Genomic DNA, 17,293 nt, shown 5'->3' on the forward strand with positions numbered 1-17,293 from the left:
ATGGTTATTAAATAAACCACCTAAACAATTAAGTGCAGCACATTTAGCCATTCTTTAAATAGCGAGTAATAGTGCTAAAACACTGATTGCCAAACTCTGGAAACAAGATCAGTATCCTACTGCAGTCCAGTGGGTAGATAACATAGATAAAACTATATACTTAGAGGAATACCATTATATGAAAATAATGCGCAAAGACTTATTTCATGAGTTGCTCTTTATTTGGGAAGACTATATCTATAACAAATTTGCTAAATAATCTGATGATACAAGACATAATTTCATAACAGCTTAGATATTACTTTGTTCCGATTTGTAGGTGAGACATGTATCATGAGATCTACGCAACTAATGACAATCCTTTTATTTTCCAATTCTTCTTCCCCATCCTCTTTTCTCTCTCTTTTCTACTCTACTTAAAAAATGGGGTTTCCATTTCTTTCATGTAATTGGCAAGAGTCCATGAGCTAGTGGCGTATGGGATATACATTCCTACCAGGAGGGGCAAAGTTTCCCAAACCTCAAAATGCCTATAAATACGCCCCCCACCACACCCACAATTCAGTTTAATTTTTCAGCGGAATTGGCTGTCTTTATTTTATCCCTCCCTCTCTAGTGACTCTTGCGTGGAAGTTCCACATCTTGGGTATTTGCTATCCCATACGTCACTAGCTCATGGACTCTTGCCAATTACATGAAAGAAAACATAATTTATGTAAGAACTTACCTGATAAATTCATTTCTTTCATATTGGCAAGAGTCCATGAGGCCCACCCTTTTCTTGTGGTGGTTATGATTTTTTTGTATAAAGCACAATTATTCCAATTCCTCGTTGATGCTTTCGCTCCTTTCTTATCACCCCACTTCTTGGCTATTCATTAAACTGAATTGTGGGTGTGGTGGGGGGCGTATTTATAGGCATTTTGAGGTTTGGGAAACTTTGCCCCTCCTGGTAGGAATGTATATCCCATACGTCACTAGCTCATGGACTCTTGCCATTATGAAAGAAATGAATTTATCAGGTAAGTTCTTACATAAATTATGTTTTTTGCTATACTGGACATTTCATTAACACATGCTATGTTTTTCTGGAACCAATACTGACTGTAACTCAGTACTTGTCCATATAATATGTATGTATGATTTTTTTTACTTTCTATTGCCTCAATAAAAAGATATATATATATATATATATATATATATATATATATATATATATATATATATATATATATATATATAGTGTATTAATATAACAGTGTTGGTTATGCAAAACTGGGGAATGGGTAATAAAGGTGTTATTTATCTTTTTTAAACAATAAAATATGAAAAGCCAAATCCTTTCTGATTTCCAGCACGTTACCGGAGCAAACCAGAAATCTGGTAGACACCATGAAAACATTTCCGGTAATGTATATTACTGCACTTTTCCTATAGCTATGCAATATTCAGTTTATTCATTGTATTTTACTACAAGTGCAAAGCTTGAATAAATGGTAACATTGTAATTGTATAATCTATTCCCTCCCTGTGCTCATCTCTAGTTGGTCTCACAGTCACTGTAATCTAATTTCTCCCTATGCTCATCACTTGTTGGTGTCACAGTCACACTAATCTATTCTCTCCCTGTGCTCATCTCTTGTTGGTGTCACAGTCACACTAATCTATTCCCTCCCTGTGCTCAAATCTAGTTGGTCTCACAGTCACACTAATCTATTCTCTTCCTGTGCTCATCTCTAGTTGGTGTCACAGTCACACTAATCTATTCCCTCCCTGTGCTCATCTCTAGTTGGTCTCACAGTCACTGTAATCTAATTTCTCCCTATGCTCATCACTTGTTGGTGTCACAGTCACACTAATCTATTTTCTCCCTGTGCTCATCTCTTGTTGGTGTCACAGTCACACTAATCTATTCCCTCCCTGTGCTCATCTCTAGTTGGTCTCACAGTCACTGTAATCTAATTTATCCCTATGCTCATCACTTGTTGGTGTCACAGTCACACTAATCTATTTTCTCCCTGTGCTCATCTCTTGTTGGTGACACAGTCACACTAATCTATTCTCTCCCTGTGCTCATCTCTTGTTGGTGTCACAGTCACACTAATCTATTCTCTCCCTGTACTCATCTCGAGTTGGTCTCACAGTCACTGTAATCTAATATCTCCCTATGCTCATCACTTGTTGGTGTCACAGTCACACTAATCTATTCTCTCCCTGTGCTCATCTCTTGTTGGTGTCACAGTCACACTAATCTATTCTCTCCCTGTGCTCATCTCTTGTTGGTGTCACAGTCACACTAATCTATTCCCTCCCTGTGCTCATCTCTTGTTGGTGTCACAGTCACACTAATCTATTCCCTCCCTGTGCTCATCTCTAGTTGGTCTCACAGCCACGCTAATCTAATCTCTCCCTATGTAGAAAAAGGCAAGAGTCCAGCAATTCTAGCACATAACACTGTGCCTGCTGCAGAGATAGAGACAAATCCAAACAATGATTAAAGAAGTGCAAAAAGGCAGCGGCACCAGTCTAAAAGCCTTTTTTTTATTTAGGACAAGAGAATAAAAAACCACGACTTTTCGGGGTTCACCCCTTAATCATGTGTACAATTTTTACAAGGTAGGTTCAATCTATTTATATCCTTCAAGTGTATACATTCACAGGTGTATCTAACAAAAAAAAAATCACTACACATCGCCACCTACTGTTAGAAAAGTAGCATTACATCTTATATATCATTTATAGGAACAGTCCTATTACTCCCTACATATTTATATTAAAACCGAATGGGATGAATTACAGATTCACATGTCTACTTAATTCACATATCACTTAAATCAATTTAGAGTTCACTATTAACTCAATCCTTTCGCTGGCAGAGAAAAGGGATAGAACCCTGTAAAAACAAAGACTAATCCAGGTCCCTGTTCCTATAAAAATTATAAAATGTAATGTTACTTTTCTACCAGTAGGTGGTGATGTGTAGTGATTTTTGTTAGATACACCTGTGAATGTATACACCTGAAGGGTATAAATAGAGTAAACCTATCTTGTAAAAAATGTACACATGACTAGGGGTGAGCCCCGAAACGTTGTGTTTTTTTTATTCTCTTGTCCTAAATAAAGAAATATGTTTATACTGGTGCTGCTGCCTTTTTGCACTAATCTCTCCCTATGCTCATCACCTGTTGGTGTCACAGTTACACTGATCTATTCCCTCCCTGTGCTCATTTCTTGTTGGTGTCACAGTCACACTAATCTATTCCCTTCCTGTCCTCATCTCTTGTTGGTGTCATAGTCAGTCTAATCTATTCCCTCCCTGTGCTCATCTCTTGTTGGTGTCACAATCACACTAATCTAATCTCTCCCTTTGCTCATCTCTTGTTGGTCTCAGACACACAAATCTAATCTCTCCCTGTGCTCATCTTTTGTTGGTCTCACAGTCACACTAATCTATTCTCTTCCTGTGCCCATTTCTTGTTGGTGTCACAGTCACACTAATATATTCCCTCCCTGTGCTCATCTCTTGTTGGTGTCACAGTCACACTAATATATTCTCTCCCTGTGCTCATCTCTTGTTGGTGTCACAGTCACGCTAATATATTTCCTGCCTGTTCTCATCTCTTGTTGGTGTCACAGTCACACTAATCTATTCCCTCCCTGTGCTCATCTCTAATTGGTCTCACAGTCACGCTAATCTAATCCCTCCCTATGCCCATCTCTTGTTGGTGTCACGGTCACACTAATCTATTCCCTCCCTGTTCTCATCTCTCATTGATGTCACAGTCATGCTAATCTATTCCCTCCCTGTGCTCATCTCTTGTTGGTCTCACAGTCATGCTCATCTAATCTCTCCATATGCTCATCTCTAATTGGTCTCACAGTCACGCTAATCTTATTCCTCCCTGTGCTTATCTCTTGTTGGTGTCACAGTCACACTAATATATTCCCTCCCTGTTCTCATCTCTCGTTGATGTCACAGTCACGCTAATCTATTCCCTCCCTTTTCTCATCTCTTGTTGGTGTCACAGGCAATCAAATCTATTCCCTCCCTGTGCAAAACTCTTGTTGGTCTCACAATAATCTATTCCCTCCCTCTGCTTATCTCTTGTTGGTGTCACAGTCACACTAATCTATTCCCTCCCTGTGCTCATCTCTTGTTGGTGTCACAGTCACGCTAATCTATTTCCTCCCTGTTCTCATCTCTTGTTGGTGTCACAGTCACGCTAATCAATACCCTCCCTGTGCTCATCTCTTGTTGGTGTCACAGTAATCTATTCCCTCCCTGTGCTCATCTCTTGTTGGTGTCACAGTCATACTAATCTATTTCCTCCCTGTTCTCATTTCTTGTTGGTGTCACAACCACAGTAATCTATTCCCTCCCTGTGCTCATCTCTTGTTTGTGTCACAGTCACACTAATCTATTCCCTTCCTGTCCTCATCTCTTGTTGGTGTCATAGTAAATCTAATCCATTACCTCCCTGTGCTCATCTCTTGTTGGTGTCACAATCACACTAATCTAATCTCTCCCTTTGCTCATCTTGTTGGTCTCACATTCAGACTAATCTACCCCATCCCTGTTCTCATCTCTTGTTGGTGTCACAATCACACAAATCTATTATTTTCCTGTGCTCATCTCTTGTTGGTGTCACAGTCACACTAATCTATTCTCTCCCTGTGCTCATCTCTTGTTGGTCTCACAGTCACACTAATCTATTCCTTCCCTGTGCTCAGCTCTTGTTGTTGTCGTCACAGGCACACTAATGTATTCCCTCTCTGTGCTCATCTCTTGTTGGTGTCACAGTCACACTAATCTATTTCCTCCCTGTTCTCATCTCTTGTTGGTCTCACAGTCACACTTATCTAATCTTTCCCTATGCTCATCTCTAATTGGTCTCACAGTCACGCTAATCTAATCCCTCCCTATGCTCATCTCTTCTTGGTGTCACAGACACACTAATCTATTCCCTCCCTGTTCTCATCTTCTGTTGATGTCACAGTCACGCTAATATATTCCCTCCCTTTTCTCATCTCTTGTTGGTGTCACAGTCAATCTAATATATTTCCTCCCTGTGCTCATCTCTTGTTGGTCTCACAGTAATGTATTCCCTCCCTTTACTCATTCTTGTTGGTGTCACAGTCACACTAATATATTCCCTCCTTGTGCTCATCTCTTGTTGTTGTCACAGTCATGCTAATCTATTTCCTCCCTGTTCTCATCTCTTGTTGGTGTCACAGTCACGCTAATCAATACCCTCCCTGTGCTCATCTCTTGTTGGTGTCACAGTAATCTATTCCATCCCTGTGCTCATTTCTTGTTGGTGTCACAATCACACTAATCTATTCCCTCCCTGTGCTTATCTCTTGTTGGTCTCATAGTCACACTAATCTATTCCCTCCCTGTGCTCATCTCTTGTTGGTCTCACAGTCACAATAATCTATTCACTTCTTGTGCTCATCACTTGTTGGTGTCATAGTCACGCTAATCTATTCCCTCCCTTTGCTCATCTTTTGTTGGTGTCACAATCACTCTAATCTATTCCCTCCCTGTGCTCATCTCTTGTTGGTGTCACAGTCACGTTAATCTATTCTCTCCCTGTGCTAATCTCTTGTTGGTGTCACAGTCACACTAATCTATCCCCTCTCCCTGTGCTCATCTCTTTTTGGTGTCAGTTACACTAATCTATTCCCTCCCTGTGCTCATCTCTTGCTGGTCTCACAGTCACGCTTATCTAATCTCTCCCTATACTCATCTCTTGTTGGTCTCACAGTCACGCTAATCTAATCCCTCCCTATACTTGTTGGTGTTGCAGTCACTATAATCTATGCCCCCTCCCTGTGCTTATCTCTTATTGGTGTCACAATCACACTAATCTATTCCCTCCCTGTTCTCATCTCTTGTTGATATCACAGTCACGCTAATCTATTCCCTCCCTGTGCTCATCTCTTGTTGATGTCACAGTCACACTAATCTATTCCCTCCCTGTGCTCATCTCTTGTTGGTAACATTTGTCACCGACTACAGTTCCCAATATGAAGAAGTGTGTAAGATTGTGAGACATCATTTTAATATGCTTATTGCGGATGACAGATTCATGGAATGTGTACAGGAAGGGTTAAGATGTTCCTATCGGAACCGTACCCTGGCTAACATATTGTCCCCGACAGTTTTGAAAAAACCTATATCCCAGGCTAGTGCATGGCTTACAAGCAAGGAATCTTTTAGGTGTGGTAGCTCCAGATGTGGAGCCTGCGACTATTTGATCATTTCTGACCAATTCGATTCATCAGTGACAGGAAAAACATATGAAGTCAACTTTTGCTTAAATTGTACATCGGTGTTTGTAATATACTGTATCACATGTACACGGTGTAGAAAACAGTATGTTGGACTCACCACAAGGGATATTAGATCCAGAGTGAGATAGCATCTTTCAACTATTCGTGTGGGAAATGCTACTACCCCCCTGGTGCATCACTTTGCTCAGGTTCATAAAAAAGATTTATCTTTTTTCTCGTGGCAACCCATTGACATGTTCCCAGAGAGGGGGCAATAAGAGAGATCATTCTCCGTAAAAGGGAGATGCTGTGTTAGAAAACAGGGTCCCTCAGGGTTTGAACTCTGAATATGATCTCATTAACTATTGGGAGTAGTGTGTTATACACTACTGGTGTCTTGGGGTCCACAGCATCTCTCTCTTCTGTACATATGTGTATATGTCATTTTATGCATATGCACTGTATTATGTGGCCTATATGATTCAATTGTAAGCTCTAGGGATTTGAGTCCCTTACTTTGATATGTATTCGTGGGGATGGACCATTACTTTAACTGTCTGTGTAATCCTCATATATATATATATATATATATATTTGGGGATGTAAGCATATACAAATAAATTGTCATGGTTCAGCCTGGAATTGAACCTGGGACCTGTCTCTATTTCTGCAGCTGTTCTTTCCCAGCCTGTTGTGTTACCACTATACCACCAGATGGCTTTATCACAGGATAAGAATATTGTGTTTTTTTGTTTGCTGCAACTTAGGCTCTCTGGCTCCACCTGCTTGCCAGCTGAAACAAATCATTTAATCAGCAGCCTGCTTTATCTGGGAGGTTTGTTTGCAATTCTGTGCTTTCACATTGAGAGTTATACTCTGAAACACTCTCTGCTCCTGTATCCTGTGTGAAATACAGATTTGTTGGATTTCCTGGTTCCTGATTTCTGCTTCAATTACTGACTACTCTTCTGGATAATCCCTTGGCACTGTGTTTCATTTTTGGGACTGATTTCCTGGCAATTGATCTTGCCTAAAACTCTCTTTCCTAAGGACTGACGCAGGTACTTTTGCTTGCTTGTTTCCTGATACTACAAAGTTTAAATTGCAGTCTATGCAAATATCCTGTTTGTTTCTGCAAAGTTCCAAATTGCAGTCTATGCAAATATCCTGTTTGTTTCTACAAAGTTCCAATTGCAGTCTATGCAAATATCCTGTTTGTTTCTACAAAGTTCCAAATTGCAGTCTATGCAAATATCCTGTTTGTTTCTACAAAGTTCCAAATTGCAGTCTATGCAAATATCCTCTTTGTTTCTACAAAGTTCCAATTTGCAGTTTATGCAAGTATCCTCTTTGTTTCTACAAAGTTCCAGTTTGCAGTTTATGCAAATTTCCTTAAAGTACCAGTTTGCAGTTTATGCAAGTTTCCTTAAAGTACCAGTTTGCAGTTTATGCAAGTTTCCAGTTTGTTACAACTGTGTCCAGTCTACAGCATATGCAAGTATCCTACTTGTTATTACAAAGCCCTGCATTCCTGCGTGTTATTACACAGTTCCAGTCTTCAGCATATGCAAGTATCCTGTCTGTTGTACAAGCTCTGCTTTCCTGCCTGATACTACACATTTCCAGTTCTACAGGATATGCAAGTATCCTGCTTGTTATTACAAAGCTCTGCATTCCTGCCTGTTATTACAAAGAACTGTATTCCTGCCTTATACTACAACCTATAGACTTTGTCTTATCTAATTGCATATCTCTACATTGCTTTATCCTATAAATAAAACCATCTCCTTTATTTCCTAAAACGTTGTACCTGTTTAATTATGCCTAAAAGGAAAGACTCACGCAGACAAAACACAACATTAACCCCAAACCCTGACACCTCTGCACAACAGCTCCTTACTCCTGAACCTGCTCCCTTGCAGAGTATGACATAAATATACTAATTGTGCCATTATCCTCTTAAATATCATGCTTCCATTGGAAATTATTTAACTTAATTTATTTTATGTGGTTTCCTATATGGCATTCATTTACAGTATGGAAAATGGGTCGATGTATTTATACCTATTCTGCGTACCTAGATTAGATCCACAGGATAGCGTGATTTATATTGTATAGTGTTAAATTATGTTATATAATAATGCTTAATATAATATAATATAATATAGAACATATAATTTTTCATGAGTGCCATCATGTAACTCCCCATTGCCCTATACTCATTACAAAGTTTTAAGGGCTATTCGTATTTTTACTATGTGTTATACATTGATTGTTTTCCTATGAGATCCACCGTTCGTTCTGGTTCAGGCATGTGAGGGTTACACCATATGGGCGTGTCTTTATATGGTGTTTTTAACCAATGATGTTTATTTGACTTGTGTATAAATTATGCACCTGTGACTGGCAAACCTATACTATGATTACGGCGTTATGCCGAAATGCGTAAGCCTCCCAGCCCTGAGGTGTCCATGCATCTCATTTCTGCTGCTATTTTTGACCCATGTTTTTATTTGGATGTTTTTAATAAACGCTACGTTTTACATAGAAGCTGGAATGCTCTTTATTTGCTCTCTTGGGAATCATCTCTTGTTGGTGTCACAGTCACACTTATCTATTCCCTCCCTGTTTTCATTTTTGTTGGTGTCACAGTCACTCTAATCTATTCCCTCCCTGTGCTCAGCTCTTGTTGGTGTCACAGTCATGCTAATCTATTCCCTCCCTGTGCTCATCTCTTGTTGGTGTCACATTTACACTAATATATTCCCTCCCTGTGCTCATCTCTTGTTAGTGTAACAGCCACGCTAATCTATTTCCTCCCTGTTCTTATCTCTTGTTGGTGTCACAGCCACACTAATCTATTCCCTCCCTGTGTTCATCTCTTGTTGGTCTCACAGTCAAGCTTATTTAATTTCTCCCTATGCTCATCTCTAATTGGTCTCACAGTCACGCTAATCTAATCCCTCCCTATGCTCATCTCTTGTTGGTGTCACAGTCACACTAATCTAATCCCACCCTATGCTCATCTCTTGTTGATGTTACAGTCATGCTAATCTATTCCCTCCCTTTTCATATCTCTTGTTGGTGTCACAGTCAATCTAATCTATTCCCTCCCTGTGCTCATCTCTTGTTGGTGTCACAGTCACACTAATTTATTCCCTCCCTGCGCTCATCTCTCGTTGATGTCACAGTTACGCTATTCTATTCCCTCCCTGTGCTCATCTCTTGCTGGTGTCACAGTTACACTAATCTATTCCCTCCCTGCGCTCATCTCTAATTGGTCTCAAAGTCATGCTAATCTAATCCCACCCTTTGCTCATCTCTTGTTGGTGTCACAGTCACACTAAATTATTCCCTCCTTGTTCTCATCTCTTGTTGGTGTCACAGTCACGCTAATCTATTTCCTCCCTTTTCTCATCTCTTGTTGGTGTCAGTCACACTAATTTATTCCCTCCTTGTTCTCATCTCTCAATGATGTCACAGTCACGCTAATCTATTCCCTCCATGTGTTCATCGCTGGTTGGTCTCACAGTTATCTATTCCCTCCTTTTGCTCATCTCTTGTTGGTGTCACAGTCACGCTAATCAATACCCTCCCTGTGCTCATCTCTTGTTGGTGTCACAGTAATTTATTGCCTCCCTGTACTCATCTCTTGTTGGTGTCACAGTCACACTAATCTATTCCCTCCCTGTTCTCATTTCTTGTTGGTGTCACAGTCACACTTATCTATTCCCTCCCTGTTCTCATTTTTGTTGGTGTAACAGTCACTCTAATCTATTCCCTCCCTGTGCTCATCTCTTGTTGGTGTCACAGTCACTCTAATCTATTCCCTCCCTGTGCTCATCTCTTGTTGGTCTTACAGTCACACTAATCTATACCCTCCCTGCGCTCAGCTCTTGTTAGTGTCACAGTCACACTAATCTATTCTCTCCCTGTGCTCATCTCTTGTTAGTGTCACAGTCACACTAATCTATTCTCTCCCTTTGGTCATCTCTTGTTGGTGTCACAGTCACACTAATCTATTTCCTCCCTGTGCTCATCTCTAGTTGGTGTCACAGTTACGCTAATCTATTCCCTCCCTTTTCCCATCTCTTGTTAGTGTCACAGTCATGCTAATCTATACCCTCCCTGTGCTCATCTCTTGTTGGTGTCACAGTTACGCTAATCTATTCCCTCCCTTTTCCCATCTCTTGTTAGTGTCACAGTCATGCTAATCTATTCCCTCCCTGTGCTTATCTCTTGTTAGTGTCACAGTCACACTAATCTATCCCCTCCCGGTGCTCATCTCTTGTTGGTGTCACATTCACACTAATCTATTCTCTCCCTGTGCTCATCTCTTGTTGGCGTCACAGTAATCTATTCTCTCCCTGTGCTTATCTGCTGTTGGCGTCACAGTCACACTAATCTATTCTCTCCCTGTGTTCATCTCTTGTTGGTCTCACAGTCACACTAATCTATGCCCCCTCCCTGTGCTCATCTCTTATTAGTGTCATAGTCACACTGGTCTATTCTCTCCCTGTGCTCATCTCTTGTTGGTGTCACAATCACACTAATCTATTTCATCACTGTGCTCATTTCTAGTTGGTCTCACAGTCTCATACTAATCTATTCCCTCCCTGTGCTCATCTCTTGTTGGTGTCACAGTCACACTAATCTAGTCTCTCACTGTGCTCATCTCTTGTTGGTGTCACAGTCACACTAATCTATTCCCTCCCGGTGCTCATCTCTTGTTGGTGTCACAGTCACACTAATCTATTCTCTCCCTGTGCTCATCTCTTGTTGGTGTCACAGTCACACTAAATTATTCCCTCCTTGTTCTCATCTCTTGTTGGTGTCACAGTCACGCTAATCTATTTCCTCCCTTTTTTCATCCTTGTTGGTGTCACAGCCACACTAATTTATTCCCTCCTTGTTCTCATCTCTTGTTGGTGTCACAGTCACGCTAATCTATTTCCTCCATTTTCTCACCTCTTGTTGGTGTCACAGTCACACTCATTTATTCCCTACTTGTTCTCATCTCTCAATGATGTCACAGTCACGCTAATCTATTCCCTCCATGTGTTCATCGCTGGTTGGCCTCACAGTTATCTATTCCCTCCTTTTGCTCATCTCTTGTTGGTGTCACAGTCACGCTAATCAATACCCTCCCTGTGCTCATCTCTTGTTGGTGTCACAGTAATTTATTCCCTCCCTGTACTCATCTCTTGTTGGTGTCACAGTCACACTAATCTATTCCCTCCCTGTTCTCATTTCTTGTTGGTGTCACAGTCACACTTATCTATTCCCTCCCTGTTCTCATTTTTGTTGGTGTAACAGTCACTTTAATCTATTCCCTCCTTGTGCTCATCTCTTGTTGGTGTCACAGTCACTCTAATCTATTCCCTCCCTGTGCTCATCTCTTGTTAGTCTTACAGTCATACTAATCTATACCCTCCCTGTGCTAAGATCTTGTTAGTGTCACAGTCACACTAATCTATTCTCTCCCTGTGCTCATCTCTTGTTAGTGTCACAGTCGCACTAATCTATTCTCTCCCTTTGGTCATCTCTTGTTGGTGTCACAGTCACACTAATCTATTTCCTCCCTGTGCTCATCTCTAGTTGGTGTCACAGTTACGCTAATCTATTCCCTCCCTTTTCCCATCTCTTGTTAGTGTCACAGTCATGCTAATCTATACCCTCCCTGTGCTCATCTCTTGTTGGTGTCACAGTTACGCTAATCTATTCCCTCCCTTTTCCCATCTCTTGTTAGTGTCACAGTCATGCTAATCTATTCCCTCCCTGTGCTTATCTCTTGTTAGTGTCACAGTCACACTAATCTATTCTCTCCCTGTGCTCATCTCTTGTTGGCGTCACAGTAATCTATTCTCTCCCTGTGCTCATCTGCTGTTGGTGTCACAGTCACACTAATCTATTCTCTCCCTGTGTTCATCTCTTGTTGGTCTCACAGTCACACTAATCTATGCCCCCTCCCTGTGCTCATCTCTTATTAGTGTCATAGTCACACTGATCTATTCTCTCCCTGTGCTCATCTCTTGTTGGTGTCACAGTCACACTAATCTATTTCATCACTGTGCTCATTTCTAGTTGGTCTCACAGTCTCATACTAATCTATACCCTCCCTGTGCTCATCTCTTGTTGGTGTCACAGTCACACTAATCTAGTCTCTCACTGTGCTCATCTCTTGTTGGTGTCACAGTCACACTAATCTATTCTCTCCCTGTGCTCATCTCTTGTTGGTGTCACAGTCAAACTAATCTATTCCCTCCCTGTGCTCATCTCTTGTTGGTGTCACAGTCGCACTAATGTATTCCCTTCCTGTGCTCATCACTTGTTGGCGTCACAGTCATAGTAATCTATACTCTTCCTGTGCTCATCTGCTGTTGGTGTCACAGTCACGCTAATCTATTCTCTCCCTGTGTTCATCTCTTGTTGGTCTTACAGTCACACTAATCTATCCCCCCTCCCTGTGCTCATCTCTTGTTAGTGTCATAGTGACGCTAATCTATTCCTTCCCTGTGCTCATCTCTTGTTAGTGTCACAGTTACACTAATCTATTCTCTCCTTGTGCTCATCTCTTGTTGGTGTCACAGTCACACTAATCCTATTATCTCCCTGTGCTCATCTCTTGGTGGTGTCACAGTCACACTAATCTATTCCCTCCCTGTGCTCATCTCTTGTTAGTGTCACAGTTACACTAATCTATTCCTCTCCCTGTGCCCATCTCTTGTTAGTGTCACAGTCACACTAATCTATTCCCTTTCTGTGCTCATCTCTAGTTGGTCTCACAGTCATGCTAATCTATACCCTCCCTGTGCTCATCTCTTGTTAGTGTCACAGTCACACTAATCTATTCACTCCCTGTCCTCGTCTCTTTTTAGTGTCACAGTCACACTAATCTATTCTCTCCCTGTGCTCATCTCTTGTTGGTGTCACATTCACACTAATGTATTCCCTCTCTGTGCTCATCTCTTGTTGGCGTCACAGTAATCTATTCTCTCCCTGTGCTCATCTGTTGTTGGTGTCACAGTCACACTAATGTAGTCCCTCCCTGTGTTCATCTCTTGTTGGCGTCACAGTCACACTAATCTATTCTCTCCCTGTGTTCATCTCTTGTTGGTCTCACAGTCACACTAATCTGTGCCCCCTCCCTGTGCTCATCTCTTATTGGTGTCATAGTCACACTAATCTATTCCTTCCCTGTGCTCATCTCTTGTTAGTGTCACAGTCACACTAATCTATTCTCTCCCTGTGCTCATCTCTTGTTGGTGTCACAGTCACACTAATCTATTCCCTCCCTGTGCTCATCTCTTGTTAGTGTCACAGTCACACTAATCTATTCTCTCCCTGTGCTCATCTCTTGTTGGTGTCACAGTCACACTAATCTATTCCCTCCCTGTGCTCATCTCTAGTTGGTCTCACAGTCACGCTAATCTATTCCCTCCCTTTGCTCATCTCTTGTTGTTTTTACAGTCACAGTAATCTATTCTCTCCCTGTGCTCATCTGTTGTTGGTGTCACAGTCACGCTAATCTATTCTCTCCCTGTGTTTATCTCTTGTTGGTTTCACAGTCACACTAATCTATCCCCCCTCCCTGTGCTCATCTTTTGTTGGTGTCATAGTCACGCTAATCTATTCCCTCCCTGTTCTCATCTATTGTTGGTGTCAAAGTCACACTAATTTATCCCCCCTCCCTGTGCTCATCTCTTGTTGCTGTCATAGTCACGCTTATCTATCCCCTCCCTGTGCTCATCTCTTGTTGGTGTCATAGTCATGCTCATCTATCCCCTTCCTGTGCTCATCTCTTGTTTGTGTCACATTTTCGCTAATCTATTCTCTCCCTGTGCTCAGGGCATTAATATGGAAGAGGACTGGAAGGTTATTACCATATTCATTGGGTCCAACGACTTATGTGACTATTGCAAAAATACGGTGAGGACAGATTTAAGATATTCGGCTTCTCTACAGTGTTGCTTTATTTGTGATCGGGAATAAATCCCTGAATTTGCTCCCAGGTTTTGACCCTATTTCATAGCCCCTCTGATCGTGGCTGCATCCACAAAACACCTCTAGGTCACTGCCCACTGCACTCTCACCTGCTAGTTCCACTCACACACATGCACATGCAGAAACATGCAAACACACATACATAAACACCTGCATACACGCACAAATACACACACATACGTACACCTATACAAACACACATGTAAGTACAGATGCATGTAAGTACAAATACACACATGCATACACACAAATACACGTACGCACACAGATACACACGCACATTCACCAAGTATTTTTCAAGCCCTGCAGTGCACTTCTTTTCCTCTAATCTGTGAGCAGAATTATACTGTAACAAATAATACACATAATGCACATAAGCAACACCTTATAATCACTCTTATGTACAGACTGTAACATGTCCTCAGTATTAGAGTTTGCTAACAGCAACTCTTGCATTTGAAGTGTCAGAGCTGTGATTTAAACCAATAAATGTCGTGTTTTTCCACAGACTCTGTTTTCAGCGGATAGTTTCATTTACAACCTGACGGTGTCCCTGGACATTTTACAGAAAGAGGTATGAGTTACAGCGAGGGGCAAACATCTGATTTTTATTTCTACAATGTTGTTCTTTAAAAAATTAAAAACATAAATAATAATAATAGAAACATAGGCCCCTATTTATCAACCCGTCAACTTATTTGCATTCGAACGCACCAATACGCTCGCCTAACATCGCTGCCGCGGACCTGAATACGCTCTCCAAAGTTACCAAAAAAGCTGTCAAAAAGCCGCGCACCAAGTATGGGGCAATGAGCAGCGGACTGTTGTTAACTAACAGTCATCGATCTCGCTGCTCTTCGGCTTTTTCCCAGCTTTATTGGTACCCTGTCACTAAACACTGCCACTATACTAAACTGTTTTACCCCTATACCACTGCTCCCGGACCCCGCCGCAACTAAATAAAGTTATTAACCCCTAAACCGCCGCTCCCGGAGCCCACCGCCACCTACATTATTTTTATTAACCCCTAATCTGCCCCCCCAACACCGCTGCCACCTACATTATACTTATTAATCCCTAATCTGCTGCCCTTACACCGCTGCCACCATTATACTTATTAACCCCTAATCTGCTGCCCTTACACCGCTGCCACCATTATACTTATTAACCCCTAATCTGCTTCCCCTACACCGCCGCCACCTACATTATACTTATTAACCCCTAATATGCCCCCCCAACACCGCTGCCACCTACATTATGTTATTAACCCCTAATCTGCCCCCCCAACACCGCTGCCACCATTATACTTATTAACCCCTAATCTGCTGCCCCTACACCGCCGCCACCTACATTATACTTATTAACCCCTAATATGCCCCCCCAACACCGCTGCCACCTACATTATGTTATTAACCCCTAATCTGCCCCCCCTACACCGCCGCCACCTACATTATGTTATTAACCTCTAATCTGCCATCCCCAATGTCGCCGCCACTATATTAAATTTATTAACCTCTAAACCTAAGTCTAACCCTAACACCCCCTAACTTAAATCTAATTTAAATAAATATAAATAAAATTACTATCATTAACTACATTATTCCTATTTAAAACTAAATACTTACCTATAAAATAAACCCTAAAATAGCTAGAATATAACTAATAGTTACATTGTAGCCATCTTAGGGTTTATTTTTATTTTACAGGCAAGTTTATATTTATTTTAACTAGGTAGAATAGTTATTAAATAGTTATTAACTATTTAATAACTACCTAGCTAAAATAAATACAAAAGTACCTGTAAAATAAAACCTAACCTAAGTTACAATAACAAGAGGATTCAGTACACGACTGAAAAAGAGTGTACTATTATAGCACTCAACAACCTGTATTATAATAATTGCACAACAGGTCACAGAAAGGAAAATGTATTTGTGTACATATCTGGTTCGAGACGTGTAAAACTTAACTTTTTTTATTATTTATTATTTTATTATTATCACTAATAAAAGTTAAGTTTTACACGTCTCGAACCAGATATGTACACAAATACATTTTCCTTTCTGTGACCTGTTGTGCAATTATTATAATACAGGTTGTTGAGTGCTATAATAGTACACTCTTTTTCAGTCGTGTACTGAATCCTCTTGTACATTCTCTCCAATAAGTGTACAGCACCTGCCCAATATATGATAAAGACTTAGCCTTACATGAAGGTCTTATTTCACTGAAATCATTAAGGGCAACAACCTTTGTAGTGCCATCGTTATTGTTCTCTAGCTACTGACGATAAGTTACAATAACACCTAACACTACACTACAATTAAATAAATTACATAAATTAAATACAATTAACTAAATTAAATACAATAACCTAAATTAAATTAAATTAGCTAAAGTACAAAAAAACACATCAAATTACAGAAAATAATAAACAAATTACAGAAATTTAAACTAATTACACCTAATCTAATAGCCCTATCAAAATAAAAAAATCCCCTCCAAAAAAAAAAAAAAAACCTATCCTAAACTATCAATAGCCCTTAAAATGGCCTTTTGCGGGGCATTGCCCCAAAGTAATCGTCTTTTACCTGTAAAAAAAAAATACAAACAACCCCCCAACAGTAAAACCCACCCCCCACACAACCAACCCCCCCAAAAAAATACTAACTAAAAAAAAACTAAGCTCCCCATTGCCCTGAAAAGGGCATTTGGATGGGCATTGCCCTTAAAAGGGCAGTTAGCTCTTTTGCAGTCCAAAGACCTAACCTAAAATTAAAACCCACCCAATACACCCTTAAAAAAAACCTAACACTAACCCCCTGAAGATCTACTTACCGGGAGACGTCTTCATCCAAGCCGGGGCGAAGTGTTCCTCCAGACGGCAGAAGTCTTCATCCAGATGGAATCTTCTATCTTCATCCATCCGGCGCGGAGTGGGTCTATCTTCAAGACATCCGACGTGGAGGAATGAAGGTTCCTTTAAGTGACGTCATCCAAGATGGCGGCGGCC

At 40.8% G+C, this 17,293-nt stretch overlaps 1 protein-coding gene across 1 annotated transcript in view; it reads left to right on the forward strand.

Moving 5' to 3' along the window:
• Positions 1-17,293, forward strand: part of LOC128636188 (phospholipase B1, membrane-associated) — a 100,433-nt gene that overhangs the window by 65,803 nt on the left and 17,337 nt on the right. The window contains exons 8-10 of the mRNA XM_053689236.1: positions 1,356-1,407; positions 14,125-14,205; positions 14,789-14,854. Coding sequence (XP_053545211.1) covers positions 1,356-1,407; positions 14,125-14,205; positions 14,789-14,854 — 199 coding nt within the window. The remainder of the gene's footprint in view (positions 1-1,355; positions 1,408-14,124; positions 14,206-14,788; positions 14,855-17,293) is intronic.

Source organism: Bombina bombina, chromosome 1 (genome assembly GCF_027579735.1).
Source record: "Bombina bombina isolate aBomBom1 chromosome 1, aBomBom1.pri, whole genome shotgun sequence".
Classification (NCBI taxonomy): Eukaryota; Metazoa; Chordata; class Amphibia; order Anura; family Bombinatoridae; genus Bombina; species Bombina bombina.